The following is a 17,684-nucleotide window of genomic DNA, read 5'->3' on the forward strand; positions in this document are numbered from 1 at the left end:
AGTTCTGGTAAAGGGCTTAATGATAAAAGACAGACCGCCATCCTGTGTATAATCAACCTTAAATCATACCTTAAATGTCAGGTACGAGAGAGCTGTGGAAAGGGAAAGACATTTTGTTAGGTTTTTATTTAGCACCCAATCTGTATGGGCTTCAAAGGCTTGCTGTTTTTAGGCCACAATATCTCTAACCTTAATATCTTCATGGTATCCCTGATGTACCCAAACCGGGCTATAGAAGAAGCTCCATGGCAATTTAGTACATCTATCACAGCTTCTTAATATGTTATCAGTGTGCTACTGCACCACAATCGAATCCAATAGAGTAGGGGTTTCAATAAAGCCTAATCTTCCACTAAGAAGAGACCAAGTTCCAGCTTAAGAGTAGCATTCGGCATGCTTGGGGGTAATAACAATAGTCCATTTTTGTTTTGAACAATACATTCTCGGTGTACAGCAGGTTTGCAGCACCACAGCTTGTGCCCTATATACTTTGGGTGCTGGAGCCAGTATGCTATTTCTGTATCATTTTGGAAAGTTGATGATTGCATTGCATTTTTCCCAAAGAATCAGGTTGGGTCTGCTAATGTGGTTAGTCCACTTTGCATTCCAACTGAGTCTAATACCTAGATAATCAAATGCAGAAATGTCTTCAATCTTTTCCCCTCCACTTTTTAGATGTATGTGTTTTCTACTTCTGCGAGTTTTCCCATATTACATGACTTTAGATTTCTTACAATTCATTGTTAAGCCATTATTATTACAATATTTGCTGAAAGTCTGTGCCAACTTTTTCAAACCCACAGGGGTGTGTGAAATGTACACAATATCATCAGGAAACGTTAAAGCCCCAATTTCCCACCACCTATGCTTGGAGCATCTGCTGCCATAAGGGGTAGTTCCTTGGTCACTCCATCGAAAAGGAGGGAAAATAAAAGGTTAGAAAGGGCAGGGGCGAAGGTGTACGCTTGCCCTACTCCCTTTTTCAACCCTAAATGTCCTGGTGCATTCTCCCCCTGAACGCCCTCTAACGGAGGCAGAGCTATCATTGTACAGTTATGATGGGTTTTAGCAGGAAAGGGGGCGCATTTTTATTCCTCAGGCTATTGATTCCGTCGAGCGCCGTTTCAAAGCACAACTCTGCAGTGTTACGTACTTATACATTATTAGTGAGAGTCTTAGAACCTGATCATTAGTATTAATCTCTTTGGAAAATCCTGCTGGTTGGTGGCTTATTGCGTTAGTTTGTAAGATCCATAACATAAACAGATCATAATAATTCTTTTCCCAATGTTGAATGCTTCTGCTCTTCCACCAGTTGTGCATGCAACAGCAGTATTGCATTATTCAACCCATTAGTAAGAATTGTTCTGTCTTGGTATAATTCAGTTTAATTTTAGCTGCCTCTCACTGGTTCAGTATCATTAATCCTTAAGTGTCCATTATTCGGAAAAAGGCTGGAGGCAATGTCCTATCAGTATTGCTTAAAGCCTAAGCACACAACCCCTTCCAATTTTTAACTGCAGAGCATATTCTTGGCTTTGATGAATCCATGGTATTCATCCCTTCACCCAAGGGGAAGCAACCCCCTTTGAGACGTGAGCCTGCTCCGCAAGACGTTCCCTAGGGGTTTGGGCAAAAGGATCTACTGGGAGTGATTTCCCACCCCCCTCCCACCCCCTTTAGGTACAGGGACTCTCTGGGTATGGTAAGCAACCCTATAAAATCTGTACTCACAGCCTGTATGGGAACCACAAAAGTTGTAAAGGTGATAGTCTTTTTATTTGACTGACGTCACTACTTAACCCTTCTCTGACTCAACCTATTTTAATGAGAAGCCTGTTACTTCTCACTACCAAAAACCTGCATAAAACACTGGATTCCTCACCTGGAGAAGGAGACTCCCTGACTCGAAGCCTACTGGCAGGGGAGAAGATGCGCTGAGCTGGAGCACTTAAGAGACTGTCTGGAGGTGGGACACAGAGAGGATTTGGTGGGTCCAGACCCGCGGACACTTCCAAATCCTGGGATGACTGGGGAGGAGGCCCTCCAACCGCCATACCCGAGAAGGAAACAGAGAGAAAGCTGTGCAGCTGTAAGGCCTCGAAGGCCACTACAAACAGAGGAAAATAAATGGGAGGTGGGGATGACTGCTGCTGACACAGGCATCACCTACCCCTCCTTGGCTGATGCGCTGCTAGAAGCAAGAACGCGGGCAGTCCTGATGAAGAGAAGGCGCGGTGGATCGCTGTGAGAGGGGAATTCAAACAGTGAATCTTTTACTGGCAAAGGAGTTCGGAAATAGTCCTGAATGATAAGAGTGGAGAAAATACAGAAAAGCAGAGTGCAAAATCCCAAGGGGAAAAGAGGATGCAATCTCTAGGAGAAAGCAGCAAGAGCAGTCCAGGGGATAGAGAGCCCATGACAAGTATACAACAGAACCGTGGGTTCCAGACTGGCACAAAGATCAATAATACAGACAATCAAGAGAATAGGAATATTAAGTTGCCAAGTAAAAAGTCCACACTACTCTGGAGTGGAAAATCCAGAGGGAGTGAGGTGGGCTTCAACATAATACCTTGTTGGTGGGGAATTGGTCAAATACCCCACTGGATAAAATAAATGAAGCAGGGGTGAATGGAAGGATTAAAGATGGAGTGATTTTGTCTTTTTGATACAAGAAACTGAGAAAAATGTGGATCTCCACTGTTACAGTGAACCAGGCGAGGAACTGTGTCCAGGGAGACGCATTTATTTTGAAGGTTGTTTGGACCAGAGGGGGTCAGTCAGCAGGTGTTGAAAAACCCCAGGGTGAAAGCCTGTCTTTGTTTTGTTTGATTTCATCTGGTGGTGTGGCCAGATAGTTGGACAGGTTAGGACAGAGGACTGTGTTTTGGTTATTTGGACATTCAGACAAGTACCGTTTGGTTTTAGTTTATGGGAAGGGAATCTTCTTTTTATTTAAACAAACTAATGTTTAACCATGTCCTGTGGTCCGAGTCTTACTTCTGGTCACCACATATCGTGTCAGAAGCGGGATCTTGGTCACCCGACATAGAGTCTGACCCAGGTCAGAATCTTTATGTCCAAATCTATTGACAGTTTACCACCAATAGGTCTCTGGAATATTACATTCTCCCTGGGGGCTATCCCAAAACATTGTCCCATAGCTGAAAGCACTGCCACTCCTCTTTACTTCCTAGTGGCTCAGAGGACGAGGGAGACTTGAAACCCCCTTGTTCTGAATTCTTCCCTCCCTACCCACCTCAGAAACTCAGTAAAAACTAGAACCAATATGGCGTCCATAGAAGATCTCCTGGAGAACGTAATAGAAAGTTTAAGTCCGGGCTGACCAACGCCACCAGTAGTCTAGACCTGGTATTCGTCCCTTCTTCCCAAGGTTGAGCCACTAGGTCTGAGGCTAGGGAGGCGAGACTGCTCTGCAAGACCCTCCCTAGGGGTTTGGGCAAGTGGGACTTCACTAGGCGTGACTCTCCCTTTGGGAACAAGGCCTCCTTGGGTAGGGCAAGAAGCTCTATAAAATCAGTACTTCAGTCTATATGGCAACAACAAACGTAAAGATAATAAAGCCTTTTAATTTGACTGATACCACTACTGAACCCATTACTACGTTACGGCTCACTACCGAGACGAGTATAAAAACGCTTGTCCTCACCTGGAGGAGGAGTCTCCCTGATTCAGAGCTGTGCGGCAGGGCAGAAGATGTGCTGACCAGATGCTGCCACTGGAGCATGGAACAGAGACTGCCTGGTGGCGGGTTCACACAGAGGACATGGTTGGCCTGGAGCCCGTGAAACGCCACCGCTTCCAGGGACACCCTCCAAACCCCATACCAAGAAGGAAACTGAGGGAGAAATCACTGTGCAGTCCGTGAGAAGACTGCCACAACCAGAGGACAGCAAACTGACGCAGGCATCACAAACCCTCCCTGGCGGAAGCGCCGTGAGAAAGCAGGTATGTGGACCACTAAGGAAGAAGGGAAGGGGCGGTGGGTCACTGTGAGAGGGGAACCCAAATCTCTATGAGCTAAGGAGTCCGGAAATAGTCGAAATCTGTACCGGATGCCCGTAATGATGTGAGTGGTGAAAACACAGAAAAGCAGACTGCAAAGCCCTACGTGGAAAAGGGGATGCAATCTCTAGGAGAATGCAGTGAGGGCAGTCCAGGGGCTAGAGAGGTCTCTCAAAGTTTACAAAAGAACCGAGGGTACCCAGGGGTACAAGAACACATGATAATTTGGATCAAGAGAATAAGAATATTACGTTGCCAAGTATAATGTCCATGCTACCCCGTAGTGGGAAATCCTAAGGGGGCAATGTGGGCTTTAATGTAAGACGCTGTTGGATGGTGGATTAGTTGAATACCCCACAGCTTAAAAAAAATAAACTGTTGAATGTAAAGATCAACGACTTGGCGACTTTGTCTTTTTGATGCAAGGAACTGAGAAAGATTTAGATCGTTGTAAGAACTGTTGCAGTAACCCAGGCGAGGAACCATATCCCTGGGAAGAATGTATATTTTGAAGATTGTCTGGAGCAGGGGGCTGGGGGGGGAGGGTGTCAGTTAGCAGGTGTTAAAAGCCTGTCTTTGTTTGTTTTCATGTAGTGGTAGGGCCAGATAGTTGAACAGGTTAGGACGGAGCACTGCGTTTTGGCTAATTAGTTTTGGTTTGTAGGATGGGAATCGCATTTTAGCAATAGGGTCAGTGAGCCATTTTCTTTTTATTTAAATAAACTAACGTTGAACCATGTCCTCTGGTGACAATCTTACTTCTGGTTTGCCACTTAGCCCATTGGCCCTGTGAATACCTTGCCTGGCACATATCTTTTGCTGTGTTCCCCCGCCCCCACAGTACAAGATTTACCCATTAGATTACAAAAGTACCATCCATAAATGGTGTGAAGGCATTGTGAAGCAAGACACAGACAACAGACTTAAGTTCAAAGTAAAATACCTTATTAAATCAAACATCAGGATGGTAGAAGGCCTATCTTGCCCTATGCTAAGGTGGGATTTCCCTACTTGAACGAAACTAAGAAAGGTCTCCAAGAGTTCAACTTTAGTCTGGCTGTGTCCAAAACCTATTCTTGCCCTTACAACACAATGTGTAAGGATGTCTGTTGTTAAAGAAATGGTGTTTAACTAAGTTCTGAGCTTCTTTCAGCTCCCCTTTCCCAAGTGTAAAAGTTCTACAAAAAGTCTCAAAATTGCCTTTCTCAAGTTCAAGGTGATACAGTTCCAAACAATCCTCGGGGTTCCCTTCCCCAAGTTCCAAGCAACAACGTTCAAACACAAAAAGGTCTTAAGACTCTGTTCTCAAGACAACCAATGTTGTTCCTCCCGTCTCATGGTTCCCTTACCCAAGACTCTAACTTCACCACCACAATGTCCTTGGTTTTCAGCATTGAGGGCTTACTGGTCTAGGCACAGTTGTCAGAGCGAACGGTCCACCCATCACAGGTCGCGCAACCGGGATCCCTGGGCTCTCCTGCGCACCAAGTCACCTTCACTCAGTTTGTCTTTATCGGCCTCTTGGCTTTATGTGCTGATTTTACTCTTCTGGTTTTTCCTTGTCAGCCTCTTGGCTCTGCGATCGCGTGTCACACACCTCTTGCCAGTCTTTGCGCCTTGCTGCGCTGCATTCATTCACCAAAGTTCACTTTGAAGGTTTTTTTATTCACACCCCACCATCTTGTGACTCTGTCACACTTGCGCTCTTTTCCATATCTTGTTTTCACATGGGCACATTGGCTTTTCTTTTAATTGCTTAACCCATAAAATGTTATTCCATTCTGCATTGTATATACTTACTTCATGGTTTCATTTAATTTGACGTTCCATATGCATACATGCAGTTTAATTTTTGTATGATTCTATTCAGTTCGGTATTCATTATGCCTTCGTTTTGCTTTAGCTTCAGTTTCCCACAACGGGAGACTTTAGAAAAAAATTCTCTCTGAGACACGCGACCACTCCGAAACAATATACCGGGGTTCTCATCTTTCAGAAACTCACAGGTCCCAACAATAACTCTTACAACAACGCAGAGCACACAAACCTCTGCATCTGATGTTGGGGGTCCAACTTCTGTCCCTCGGACACTCCTGTGTCTGCTCACCAACACAGGAGAACAAGCACCTTTGTTTAAAGGGAAAGGGATGGCCTCTCCACATGGCTCCCTTCTCCACCTTCAGTCTGTCCCAAGGAGCCCCAACTCCCATGCCACGCTTCGTGAGACCACCTCTCTGCAGTCCCCAGCAACTCAGCGTTCTGCGAACGACAGACCGACTCACAGCAGTTCCCTCTAACGGCTCGCCTTCTCTCAAACATGGCCCCCCCTATTGGTCTCCCCACACAGTTCTCCCTCTCGCTCTCTGCCTCCCATTTTTATACACTTGCAACCCTTTAACCGGTTGCAGGTGTGCTTTCTCAATTGAACTTGCTTGACTATGATTAAGGTGACATGTCTGATTTTCACAACACTTTGTAGGCATCTTCCTCGTCCCACTACTAAAGTGGTGAAATAGTATAGTGTTAATTACTCTTAGTCGCCTCTTCCTCGTCTCAGTATTGGCAAGTGTAACATAAGGGAAAATGAGGGGAGCTGGCTTACAATAGCCCATAAAGGTTGGGGGAGGTTTAGGTTGGTCGTCAATAGTGAAAGGCGTATACTATGTCTTGCCTGTGTGCACCCCACTCCAAATACCCAAGGATCCTCTACCCAAGTGATCCTCTCTCGCTTCTCCACCCTCAGGGTCGGGATCCAATAGCGATGTCCTTTCCCTGGCTACCTGAGAAGGAGATCCAGGGGGTTTACAAGTGAGAATACCCTTGGGTTTCTCACACTAGACAGTAAATGACATGGGTATTTTCTATTCCAGAGAAAACGTTTGTTTTTGTATTGTAAAATTCAAACCAAGCCAACTAAAATACAGTAAAGGCAACTCATGTCATTAAATCTCATTGTAGGTGTAAGACTATACTGTCACGGGAGTTTGGTGCCCAGTACAAGGGAAACCAAATGCTTGAATGTTTAGGAGGATGAATACATCATGCCAAACCTGCAAAGGTACGCTTGCTGAATGTAGACCTACTGATTTGTTTCCGTTGGAAATGTATGTGCCTACAATGGATACTTTTCCTCACTGGTTTTGCATAATTCATGCGCCACCCTAAGCCTTAAAGTGGTTTAGTGTGAAGCCCGGTAGGTGTGACTCTTTATCCCTAAAAGGTTGATGATTTGGGTATTATTAGATTGGGTGATAACAGCTGTTATTACGGTACTAAGTGAAGAAATAGAATTTACAAAATCGATTTCAGAAAAGACAGATTTTAGAAAGATCGCTCTGAGACCGCCCTGTGTGGTATTTCTAAATCGAACTCTCAGCCCCTGCGATGCACACAAGGGTGCGGAGGGGCTGACGAGCACGGCAGGGACGGGACGGGGCTCACTGTGTGTAATGTTTGAAGGGCGGGAAGTGGTTAAATGTGTGTGTGTTTGTGTGCGTAGTAGTGTTTCCATTCTGGCGGTGGCTACAAGAGAAGGGCTTTGGGTGGGGCAGCTGAGAGCAAAGGTGGGTTCGGGTGGGTAAAACCCCTCCCAATTTTACAAGAAATCCTGCAAACTAGGAGGGGGAATGGATTCATGGGAGGGTTTGAGGGACATATTAGGGACATATTAGTGTCATATTTCCACATATTGAGTACTGCACAAAATCGGCTGAAAGAAATGGGTCTTTTTTTGTATTTGGTGCCCAATATGCAGAAATATCACCATTATTACACCACTTGGAATCGGAGTGAATCCAGGAAGACGTGCTCTATTAAAACCTACTAGTATAACTGTTGTTTTTTATTATTATCTTGACCAGATCCACTAACTTTGTTTTTAATATGATTTTGTTCATACTGTGTACTCACTGCTGTAGTGGTCTAAAAAAATGAGAATCTTGATGTTTTTCCTTTTCCATCTCCTTTCAGGAGGTAGGTCGGATGAAAGTGGAACTTTTTGCAGATACTGTTCCCAAAACTGCAGAGAATTTCAGGTAACTGGGCAATTGTCACTGTACAAAACAATGCATCAACAAGAACTAATCTGCATTTGTGTATAGTTAATTCAACTTGTTGAGAATGCACATAATCTGTTTGTACCCGAAGATGTTTACAACATTACCACAATGAAAGTATTTTTTTTTACAAAGCAGTGTTAAGAGAATTTGGCAATCAATTGGGCATCTTTGAGGTGACGTATAATTTTGCATAGAAAATGCTTCTTATTCAAATTTCAGACATTGTAGAACTGTAATGACAATGGGCCTCATGACAAGTTTTGCGGTCCAGGAACAGTATCAGTAAACGTGCCAGTAATTCCACGATGAGCACTTTTATTTTACCACACCACAAAACTACTGGTTTGCTGGTGGGTGGTCACTGATTTACTGCCAGCTAAGAGCTGGCAGTAAATTGGGCCCCCACTGACAACAAACTGCCGGTGTTACCGGTGCCAGTAATGCCGGCAATCCCCTCCATGAAGTCCTATGTATCTCCATGGAATGGGGAGTTACTGCCCTTCCACCACCTGTAATGTCCGGAAATTCCAGGCTATCTGGTGGCAGAAACGGTATGTCCGTTTGAAGTATTGGAGTAGATCGGTAGGTATAAGGACTGGATGGAACTATTGATCACTTCTTTGAACAAACATTTAGTTAGCTTTGTGTATTCATTATGTAAGAGGAAAGAAAGTAAGAGACTAAGCAGAGAGGATAGTGTAGCAGGCAGATAACTGGGCAAACTAGGTGAAACATTGTTATTTGCTGCCATCTCACTTTCACGCTAGCTAGTATAGCTGGAATAAAGCAACAGGGTGATAAAATAGAATATCAAAGTGTTTGTGATCAGCTTATGGGTTGAACACAAATTGCACTGTTGAATGGAACCAGCAGGTCACAGGCCATAAAAAACATTCGACTATGAGAGGATCTTCCTCAATAAAATAAGATTGATGCTAGGAGCTTTAGATAAACCTAAACGTTACTGAAAAACATTGAGACATTGCAGTGTTTTACAGTAGCAATACTGTAATTATGCATTATGTAACCACTTAAATTTTGAGGAATGGAATTGCAGGACTGTCTTTAAAAAAAAAAATAAAGTTAATATGTACTGGTCTATGTACTGGTCTTTGCCAAACAGAATATTGTTTTATAAAAGTATCACTTGGATTGCCATTATTTAAAAAAAAGCTTTTCTTGCCTACCACTCCTACATAGGCTTTTGACACCTTTAAGGGTGGCGGAGATGATTACTGCTGCACTCTCTCTCCACTAGCTCCTTTGAAATTACAGTGAACAGAGAAAAGAGGCCAGAGAGCCATGAGGGCAAGGGAGGAATGTAGGGCGAACTGTACTGCAGGGTAATTTAAATCGCCAGCTGCGCCACACGAGTGTCCATTTAATTAGTAAACGTACAAAATTGTATAGCAAATTGCTATGCGACTCTGCTTATTTTATGCCTTGTGATCTAACAGTGCTCCTCTCGCCTGCACTGAATTCTATTTAAATCTTGCCAGGTTAATATTCTTCAGGCCTTCAAAAAGTAAGAGTGGCCACCTTAATGTGAGTGGAGGTTGGCGAGTGCTCTCCCTTGGAGAAGCCTGTAGGAGAAACCTAGACATTTGCAAGGAGGATCGACTGACTTTGTGCCATGCTGACAAGATTGCAGACGGTAGCCTAACTATGTGATGAGTGGCATAGAAGAGATGCTAAGCCATAACAGGCACCCCCATGAGGGTGGCAGAAGAGGGTGGGGTGCTGCTGGGTGATTTCCCTCCACCCCCCCCCCCAATCCCCACCCACAGGTTGTTGCATGTCTGTCTGAATCAAGGATTCACTATCCCGACCTGTGTGGAGAGGGCAGGAGCCCCCACCCCCTTCCATGAGACAACTGCACATAGAGATCTTCATCGACCCCTGCGGCCCAACAGTGCAGACCGCGACTGCAGCACCTTCCATGGAGAGTGCTGCGACGAGAAAGGACCGGTGACCCCTCCTAATGCAGCATCCATCCTTATCCTGATGCTATTGTTGCACACAGATCCAGGATCAGCCATGCGCACTGCACTGACATACAAAATTGAAAACAAAATTTCGGGCGCGTTGCAGCGTGAAAGCGAGGCTGAGCATTCTGAAGGTTGCTAAGCAACGCCTCACATTTTATTGCCAAGCATCCGCCGGCAGGCGGAAGAGCTGACGCTGAAGGCCAGCTAAAGGCCCCGTTTGCCCTTGTTTGCCCCTGGGCACGTCAATACCTATCTACTTGTTCGCCTACGCTCCTGCTTACCTCACTGCCTATCATCTGCAACAAGATTTCCAGAACTTTAACGCCCGCTCTGAGCCAACAGTGACTAAGCCTACACATCTAAGGAGTAACCTCCATGAGGACCACCACAAACAATACGGTATGGTTAGGCCATACTCGCGTATTAAAACATGTATTATAGCACACCATATAAAGTTACTAAGCCCCATCTACTTGCACACCACGTCTTTAGCATCATGTATGCACAGTGCAACCTACGCTACGCTAATTGTCAATAATACAAATTGTGTACCCTGAACTAGCCTACCACTAGAAATTGTGTGCCCTGAACTAGCCTACCACCAGAAATTGTGTGCCTTTGAACTAGCCTACCACAAGAAATTGTGTGCCCTGAACTAGCCTACCACTAGAAATTGTGTGCCCATTGACCTAGCCCTATCTTTCCACTCAAACCTGACCTAGTACCCACCTACAGCATGGACTCACTGAAACACGTGACGCTCACTATGGCCACCATCCTCCCGCTATTCCATAATATAGCACCCTCCAACCTTCCCCCTAACATCTGGAACAACTTACTACCCACCCCTACGATGGGCGCACCCACCACCTATCTACCACCATTATCACCAAGAGAATGGATTGCCAAATTTGCCTCCCCTCCTACACCACTTGTACCTTACCCCACTTACTTGAGAAACCCCAAACTGAGTTCCCGCACTACCTCACCCAACATCCTGAATCTCAACATGGCCTGCCCTCTGCTCCTAAGAAACTCCTCACTAAGTTTGCGCACCTGCGCTAAACAGATATCAGCCAGAAGAACTATTATTTCACAACAAACAATGCAAACCCAGCCATTTGGGCAAACATAACAACCTCTGCCCTACTACACAACACACACAACTGCCGGAGTCACTCATAGTCCTGGCCACCATCTCTATCAAAGGAGCCCTGATCAACGCACGTTCTTTAGTCGCCCATTCACTAGACATTTCAGATGCAATCATATCTAACAACCTAGACTTCCTTGCAGTAACTGAAACTTGGCTTCACCCCGCAACTCTATCGCTGTACCCGAAAACTACACGATCATCAGAGCAGACAGAGCGACGGGGACAGGGGCAGGACTTGCCATCATAGCTAAAACAAACTTAAATGTTAGAGAAGTTAAAAATATAGACATATCATCTGCTGAACTACTCTCGTTCAAACTCCCACTATCTAGCTCCCAAACAATACTCTTTCACTTGATCTATAGACTACCACCTTTGAGGAGGATATCACCCACCTAGTAACAACCAACACTAAACATGGCTCCCAAATCACATTACTAGGCGATTTTAACCTTGGCCTACAAGACCCTAATGATACAAACGCATCCTCAATCAGCGATACTAATACAGTTAGGCTTGACACAACACGTTAACAAACCTATACACACACACGCACACCAAAGGCAGAACACTAGACTGGCTCGCCAAAGCCAACTGCAACATCTCTGTGACAGACATCACACCATGTGCCTGGTCAGACCACCACCGTATCACATTTACTATACCTAAAACCAGTCAAAAAAAGGAACACACTACTGAGGGTCCTAAAACCGTAGCCAGAAACTAACATAATATTACCATCGAGAATTTGAGACCTTTGATAACGCCCCTTACTTCAGAAACCGGCATCACCCCCAACACTAACCTCACAACATTAGTCAAGCTTTACAATAATACACTGGACCAAGCCCTGAATCTAATAGTGCCCTACAAAGTGAGAAAGCCTAAACCCACCGCACACATGAACAAATGGTTCTCGGCAGAACTTAAGGCATTGCGCAACCCCAAGAGAACAACTGAATCCAGTTGGAGAAAAGCACCACCGATCACCACCGATCACCAAAATTCACCCTATCAGCAGCCACATATAAAGCTGCTATTATAAATGCTAAAAAAGAGATCTTCAACACAAGAATACACAATGCTAAATCTGGTACTAAAGAGCTCATCTCCATTCTACGAGAACTGGAATCTCCCATATCCCCCACAGAGGACTGCATAAGGACAAAACCTGGTGCAATAATATCCAACAAGCGCTCTCAAATAAAATAGCCCTCCTGCAAGCTAAAATAGAATCCAAATAAGCCAGTCCCACACCTAAGAACCACCCTGATAAACGGCACAACCTTCCACCCCCTGACTGCCCTCTTTTCCACTTCTCCGTAATCGGTGAGGACGATATAATAAACATAATTGCCAGCTTAAAACCTTCCAATTGACTCGGTGACTTATGTCCTGCTTCAGTCATCAAGGACGGTACCAGAGACCTGCACATCACTGCACTTGTTAATGCCTCATTCAAAAATGCGGAAGTCCCCAATAACCTTAAAGAGGCTTGGGTCCTACCCTTGCTCAAAAAACCTAACTTAGACCCCAACACTCCCACTAATTATAGGCCCATCACTACGGTCCCATTTCTCCTAAAAAAATTTAGTAGCATACCTCCAAATCCAAAAACATTTGGAAGACAACAACCTTTTAGGACTGCAACAGTCCGGCTTTAGACCTAGGCACGGGACAGAAACAGCCCTCCTGGATCTAAAAATCCAAATGGATGAAGCCAAAGACAAGGGCAAGTTGGCCATTCTGCTCTTGTTGGATCTGTCTGCAGCCTTCGACTTAGTTGATCGCCAAATTCTCACCAAACATCTCTCCTCGGCTGCTGCATTCTCCCAGGATGCCACCAATTGGATTCGGTCTTTCCTCTCGGACAGAGCAACCAGGGTCTGTGCCCCCTCGGGCGGCGCCACTGCTCACCCGGTCCCAATCCAATGTGGAGTCCCCCTGGGTTGTTGTATCTCCCCCACACTTTACAACATCTTCACTAAGCTCCTCTTCGACCGCCTTGGTGACCTGGGCGTCGCATACATCAACTATGCTGACGACACCCAGGTCTTCATCGCCCTCACGGGGAATTATGACGAGGATATTGCTAAACTGAACGAGATCTACCTAGAAATACAAGCATGGATGGCCACTCACAGCCTTTGCTTAAATGGCGATAAGACAGAACTGCTTATTGTCGGCTCACAGTCTCGTCTCAACAAACTGGACCCGAGGTTACAATCCTTCATCATTGACGGTAATGTCATAAAAGTATCTAAGGAAGTCAAAACTCTAGGGGTATTCCTTGACTCCACGCTCTCCCTTAAAAAGCAAATCAACACCACCATCTCACCAATGGCCTATACCATGGGTGCACAACATACGGCCCGCGGGCCAGTTGCGCCCGCCATGCCCTTTTGACCGGCCCGCGAGGCACAAAGACTTTCCTAATGGAAGGCGGCCCGCAGCCGCCCTCCATTAGGAAAGTCTTTGTTGTCTTCCGGGCCGGTGAAAACACTGGCCCTCATTGGCTCAGCACACACACGCATCACGTCGCTCCTACGAGCCACGTAATGCGTGTGTGCTGCACCAATGGAGGGCCAGCACTACGGCTGGCGTGGTCCATAAGGCTTGATGCCGGAAGGCGTTTCAGCCTTGGACCACGCCAGCCGTAGTAAGATTCCAGCATACCTGCCGCTTACCTGCCTGCCTTCCAGCACGTCTCCGGTAAGTGGTCTGTTTGTGTTTGTGTGTCGGATTTGTTTTGCTTTATGTTTGTGTGTGTATGTTGCGGGGGGTGTGTGTCGGATGTGTATGAATGTTTGTGTTTGAATGTATTTTGTGTGTATGTTGAGATGCGGGGGTGGGGGGGTGTGTCGGATGTGTATGAATGTTTGTGTTTGAATGTATTTTGTGTGTATGATGAGATGCGGGGGTGGGGGGGTGTGTCGGATGTGTATGAATGTTTGTGTTTGAATGTATTTTGTGTGTATGTTGAGATGTGGGGGTGGAGGGGTGTGTCGGATGTGTATGAATGTTTGTGTTTGAATGCATTTTGTGTGTGTTGAGATGCGGGGGTGGGGGGGTGTGTCGGATGTGTATGAATGTTTGTGTTTGAATGTATTTTGTGTGTATGTTGAGATGCGGGGGGGGGGTGTGTCGGATGTGTATGAATGTATTTGAATGTATTTTGTGTGTATGTTGAGATGTGGGGGTGTGTGTGAATGTTTGTATTTGAATGTATTTTGTGTGTATGTTGAGATGTGGGGGGGTGTGTGAATGTTTGTATTTGAATGTATTTTGTGTGTATGTTGAGATGCGGGGGTGGGGGAGTGTCGGATGTGTGTCGGATGTGTATGAATGTTTTGATTTGAATGTTTTTTGTGTGCTGAGTTGGGGGGTGGGGGTTCGGGTCTGTATGGGTGCTTGTTTGAGAGTTTGCTGATTTGGGGGGGTGGGGGGTTTCGGGTCTGTATGGGTGCATGTTTGTGTGTGTGCTGATTTGGGGGGTGGGGGGTTCGGGTCTGTATGGGTGCATGTTTGTGTGTGCGCTGATTTGGGGGGTGGGGGGTTCGGGTCTGTATGGGTGCATGTTTGTGTGTGTGCTGAGTTGGGGGTGGGGGGTTCGGGTCTGTATGGGTGCATGTTTGTGTGTGTGTGTGCTGAGGTGGGGGGTTTGGGTCTGTATGGGTGCATGTTTGTGTGTGCTGAGTTGGGGGGTGGGGGTTCGGGTCTGTATGGGTGCATGTGTGTGTGCTGAGTTGGGGGGTGGAGGGTTCGGGTCTGTATGGGTGCATGTTTGTGGTGTGCGCTGAGGTGGGGGGTTTGGGTCTGTATGGGTGCATGTTTGTGTGTGTGCTGAGTTGGGGGGTGGGGGGTTCGAGTCTGTATGGGTGCATGTTTGTGTGTGTGTGCTGAGTTGGGGGGTGGGGGTTCGGGTCTGTATTGGTGCATGTTTGTGTGTGTGCTGAGTTAGGGGGTTTGGTTGGGGGTGAGGGGGCCATGGGGCATAGTGTTTGGTTGGGGGTGAGGAGGCCATTGGGCATAGTGTTTGGTTGGGGGTGAGGGGGCCATGGGGCATAGTGTTTGGTTGGGGGTGAGGGACATGGGGCATAGTGTTTGGTTGGGGGTGAGGGGGCCATGGGGCATAGTGTTTGGTTGGGGTGAGGGGGCCATGGGGCATAGTGTTTGGTTGGGGGTGAGGGACATGGGGCATATTGTTTGGTTGGGGTGAGGGACATGGGGCATAGTGTTTGGTTGGGGGGGAGGGGGGGCCATGGGGCATAGTGTTTGGTTGGGGGTGAGGGACATGGGGCATAGTGTTTGGTTGGGGGTGAGGGGGCCATGGGGCATAGCGTTTGGTTGGGGGTGAGGGGGCCATGGGGCATAGTGTTTGGTTGGGGGTGAGGGGGCCATGGGGCATAGTGTTTGGTTGGGGTGAGGGGGCCATGGGGCATAATTTTTGGTTGGGGGTGAGGGGGCCATGGGGCATAGTGTTTGGTTGGGGGTGAGGGGGCCATGGGACATAGTGTTTGGTTGGGGGTGAGGAACATGGGGCATAGTGTTTGGTTGGGGTGAGGGGGACATGGGGCATAGTGTATCTAGGGTCAATAAAATATATATAAGTTAATTAAACAGGCGAGATACAATAACTAATTAGAAATAAATTATAACAATGGAAAATGTGTAGTACAAAATGTAAGTTTGAAATGCAAATAAAAATCGTTACCCCTCAAAAACATTCTTTTTCCATGTGTTTAGTACAAATTGGGGGGGTTTAAAAAGCCGCCTGCCACGCCCTGCCTACCGCCCCGCCCACATTTACTTTTCAGCCCACTATAGCCCTCATGTAAGGTACTTTCGGCACTCTGTCAAAATCAGTTGTGCACCCCTGGCCTATACCAATAAACTTATAAATGCCTGCAGACCTTTACTCTCCACCAACAGCTGCCTCACTTTAGCTAGATCCCTCTATCTAAACTAGATTATTGCAACACTCTCTTCCTCGGCTCTACTAACCACAACCTGAACAGACTGCAGATACTGCAAAACAATGCCCTCCGATGCACCCTTAATCTTCCTCGAAAGGCCCACATCACCACATTCAGAAAGGAAACCCACTGACTATGGAATCAAACTCCAGGCACTTGTCATCACACACAAATGCCTACATCTGACAGCCCCACGGTATCTTTCAGACAAATTCACGAGACAGCACTCCACCAGACCAACCAGAACACCCTACCTCCACTAACTCACCATACCAAAGTACAACTTGGAAACGGCTGGGGGAGCCAGCTTTGCAGTATTGGCGGCTAAATACTGTAATGCACTACCCATGACTATTAGAGCAGACACTTCATTTTGGTCGTTTAGAGCCAAAGTCAAGGATCTGCTCTTCACCCAACATTAGAATTAATACACGTCATAACGGAGATACCCAAACTGTATTTTGATCACGTTATGATTTACTGTAACATGTATTGTAATGCTTCTTTTTCTGTTCATATTCTGTTTGTTCAACATTATGTAACCACTGTTGAGCTGAAAATTTCCTACCGTCCAGTTACCCGAGGGTTGGGTTGCGCTTTACAAATAAACAAACTAAACTAAGGAGACTGCATGGGGGGAGCCCATGTTAAGCTCCCATGACAGTAAGTGGACCCCCATCAGGTGGAGGGAAGCTTGAGAAGCGGCAGTGAGCAGGTGGGCGTATACCATGAAGTCTGACAAAAGAAAAACAAAGCTCCGAAGGTGGACCCTTAGAGAATCTGCATTGCTGCCTGAGAGCTGGGCAGACATCCTGGGTGAAAGGCCGACATGAAGGCAGGATGCTCCAGAATGTGAAGCAGTGAGTTCCTGGAGTGTGTAGCCTCACAGGCTGGTGCGGGTTGTCATGGGGCAGGTCAGGCATTATGGCTGCTTTTTAAGCGGGTGGCTGTGGGAACTTTCCTAGCAGAAGAACTTGCACACCAACTCCATGCGTACCCAACGGCCTATAGGCAAAGAATGGCTGCAGACGGTAGGCCTGAACTGCCTGGGTCGCGGTATTTGTGGACTTCCTAAATGAGTTGGTAGCTTCCTCCCCTCTAATTGACCTGCTGTTTAATGACATCCTCTCCTTGCATGGTGAAACAGTTCAGTGATAGTGACGACTCGTAGACCTAGTGGCAATGCTGGGAAAGGTGCTCAGTCTAAAAGAGACCTCTTTGCAGTGCCTGCAGGCAAGTAGCTTAGAGAGGAGCTGTGACATCAAGTGGGCTTCCCATTCCACCTCAGCAAGCTCCCCTCTTCCTTCTCCGCTTTCTGCATTGACGGAACCTTTATCTCTGTTCTCAAACACATCAAAACCCAGAGGGTCTACCTGGATGGCGAACTCAACATGACTAAACACATTAATGCCCTAGCCTCATCCACTGCTTATATTGCCAAACTCATAGCACTGAGTAGGCAATTCCTCTCCTCCGT

The 17,684-nt window shown here is 46.4% G+C and overlaps 1 protein-coding gene across 2 annotated transcripts in view; it reads left to right on the forward strand.

Moving 5' to 3' along the window:
• Positions 1–17,684, forward strand: part of PPIH (peptidylprolyl isomerase H) — a 307,526-nt gene that overhangs the window by 20,162 nt on the left and 269,680 nt on the right. For both annotated transcript variants that reach the window (XM_069610463.1, XM_069610464.1), the window contains exon 2: positions 7,999–8,063. In XM_069610463.1, coding sequence (XP_069466564.1) covers positions 7,999–8,063 — 65 coding nt within the window. The remainder of the gene's footprint in view (positions 1–7,998; positions 8,064–17,684) is intronic.

The sequence above is a fragment of the Ambystoma mexicanum genome, chromosome 8 (assembly GCF_040938575.1).
Source record: "Ambystoma mexicanum isolate Mex_15411 chromosome 8, UKY_AmexF1_1, whole genome shotgun sequence".
NCBI lineage: Eukaryota > Metazoa > Chordata > Amphibia > Caudata > Ambystomatidae > Ambystoma > Ambystoma mexicanum.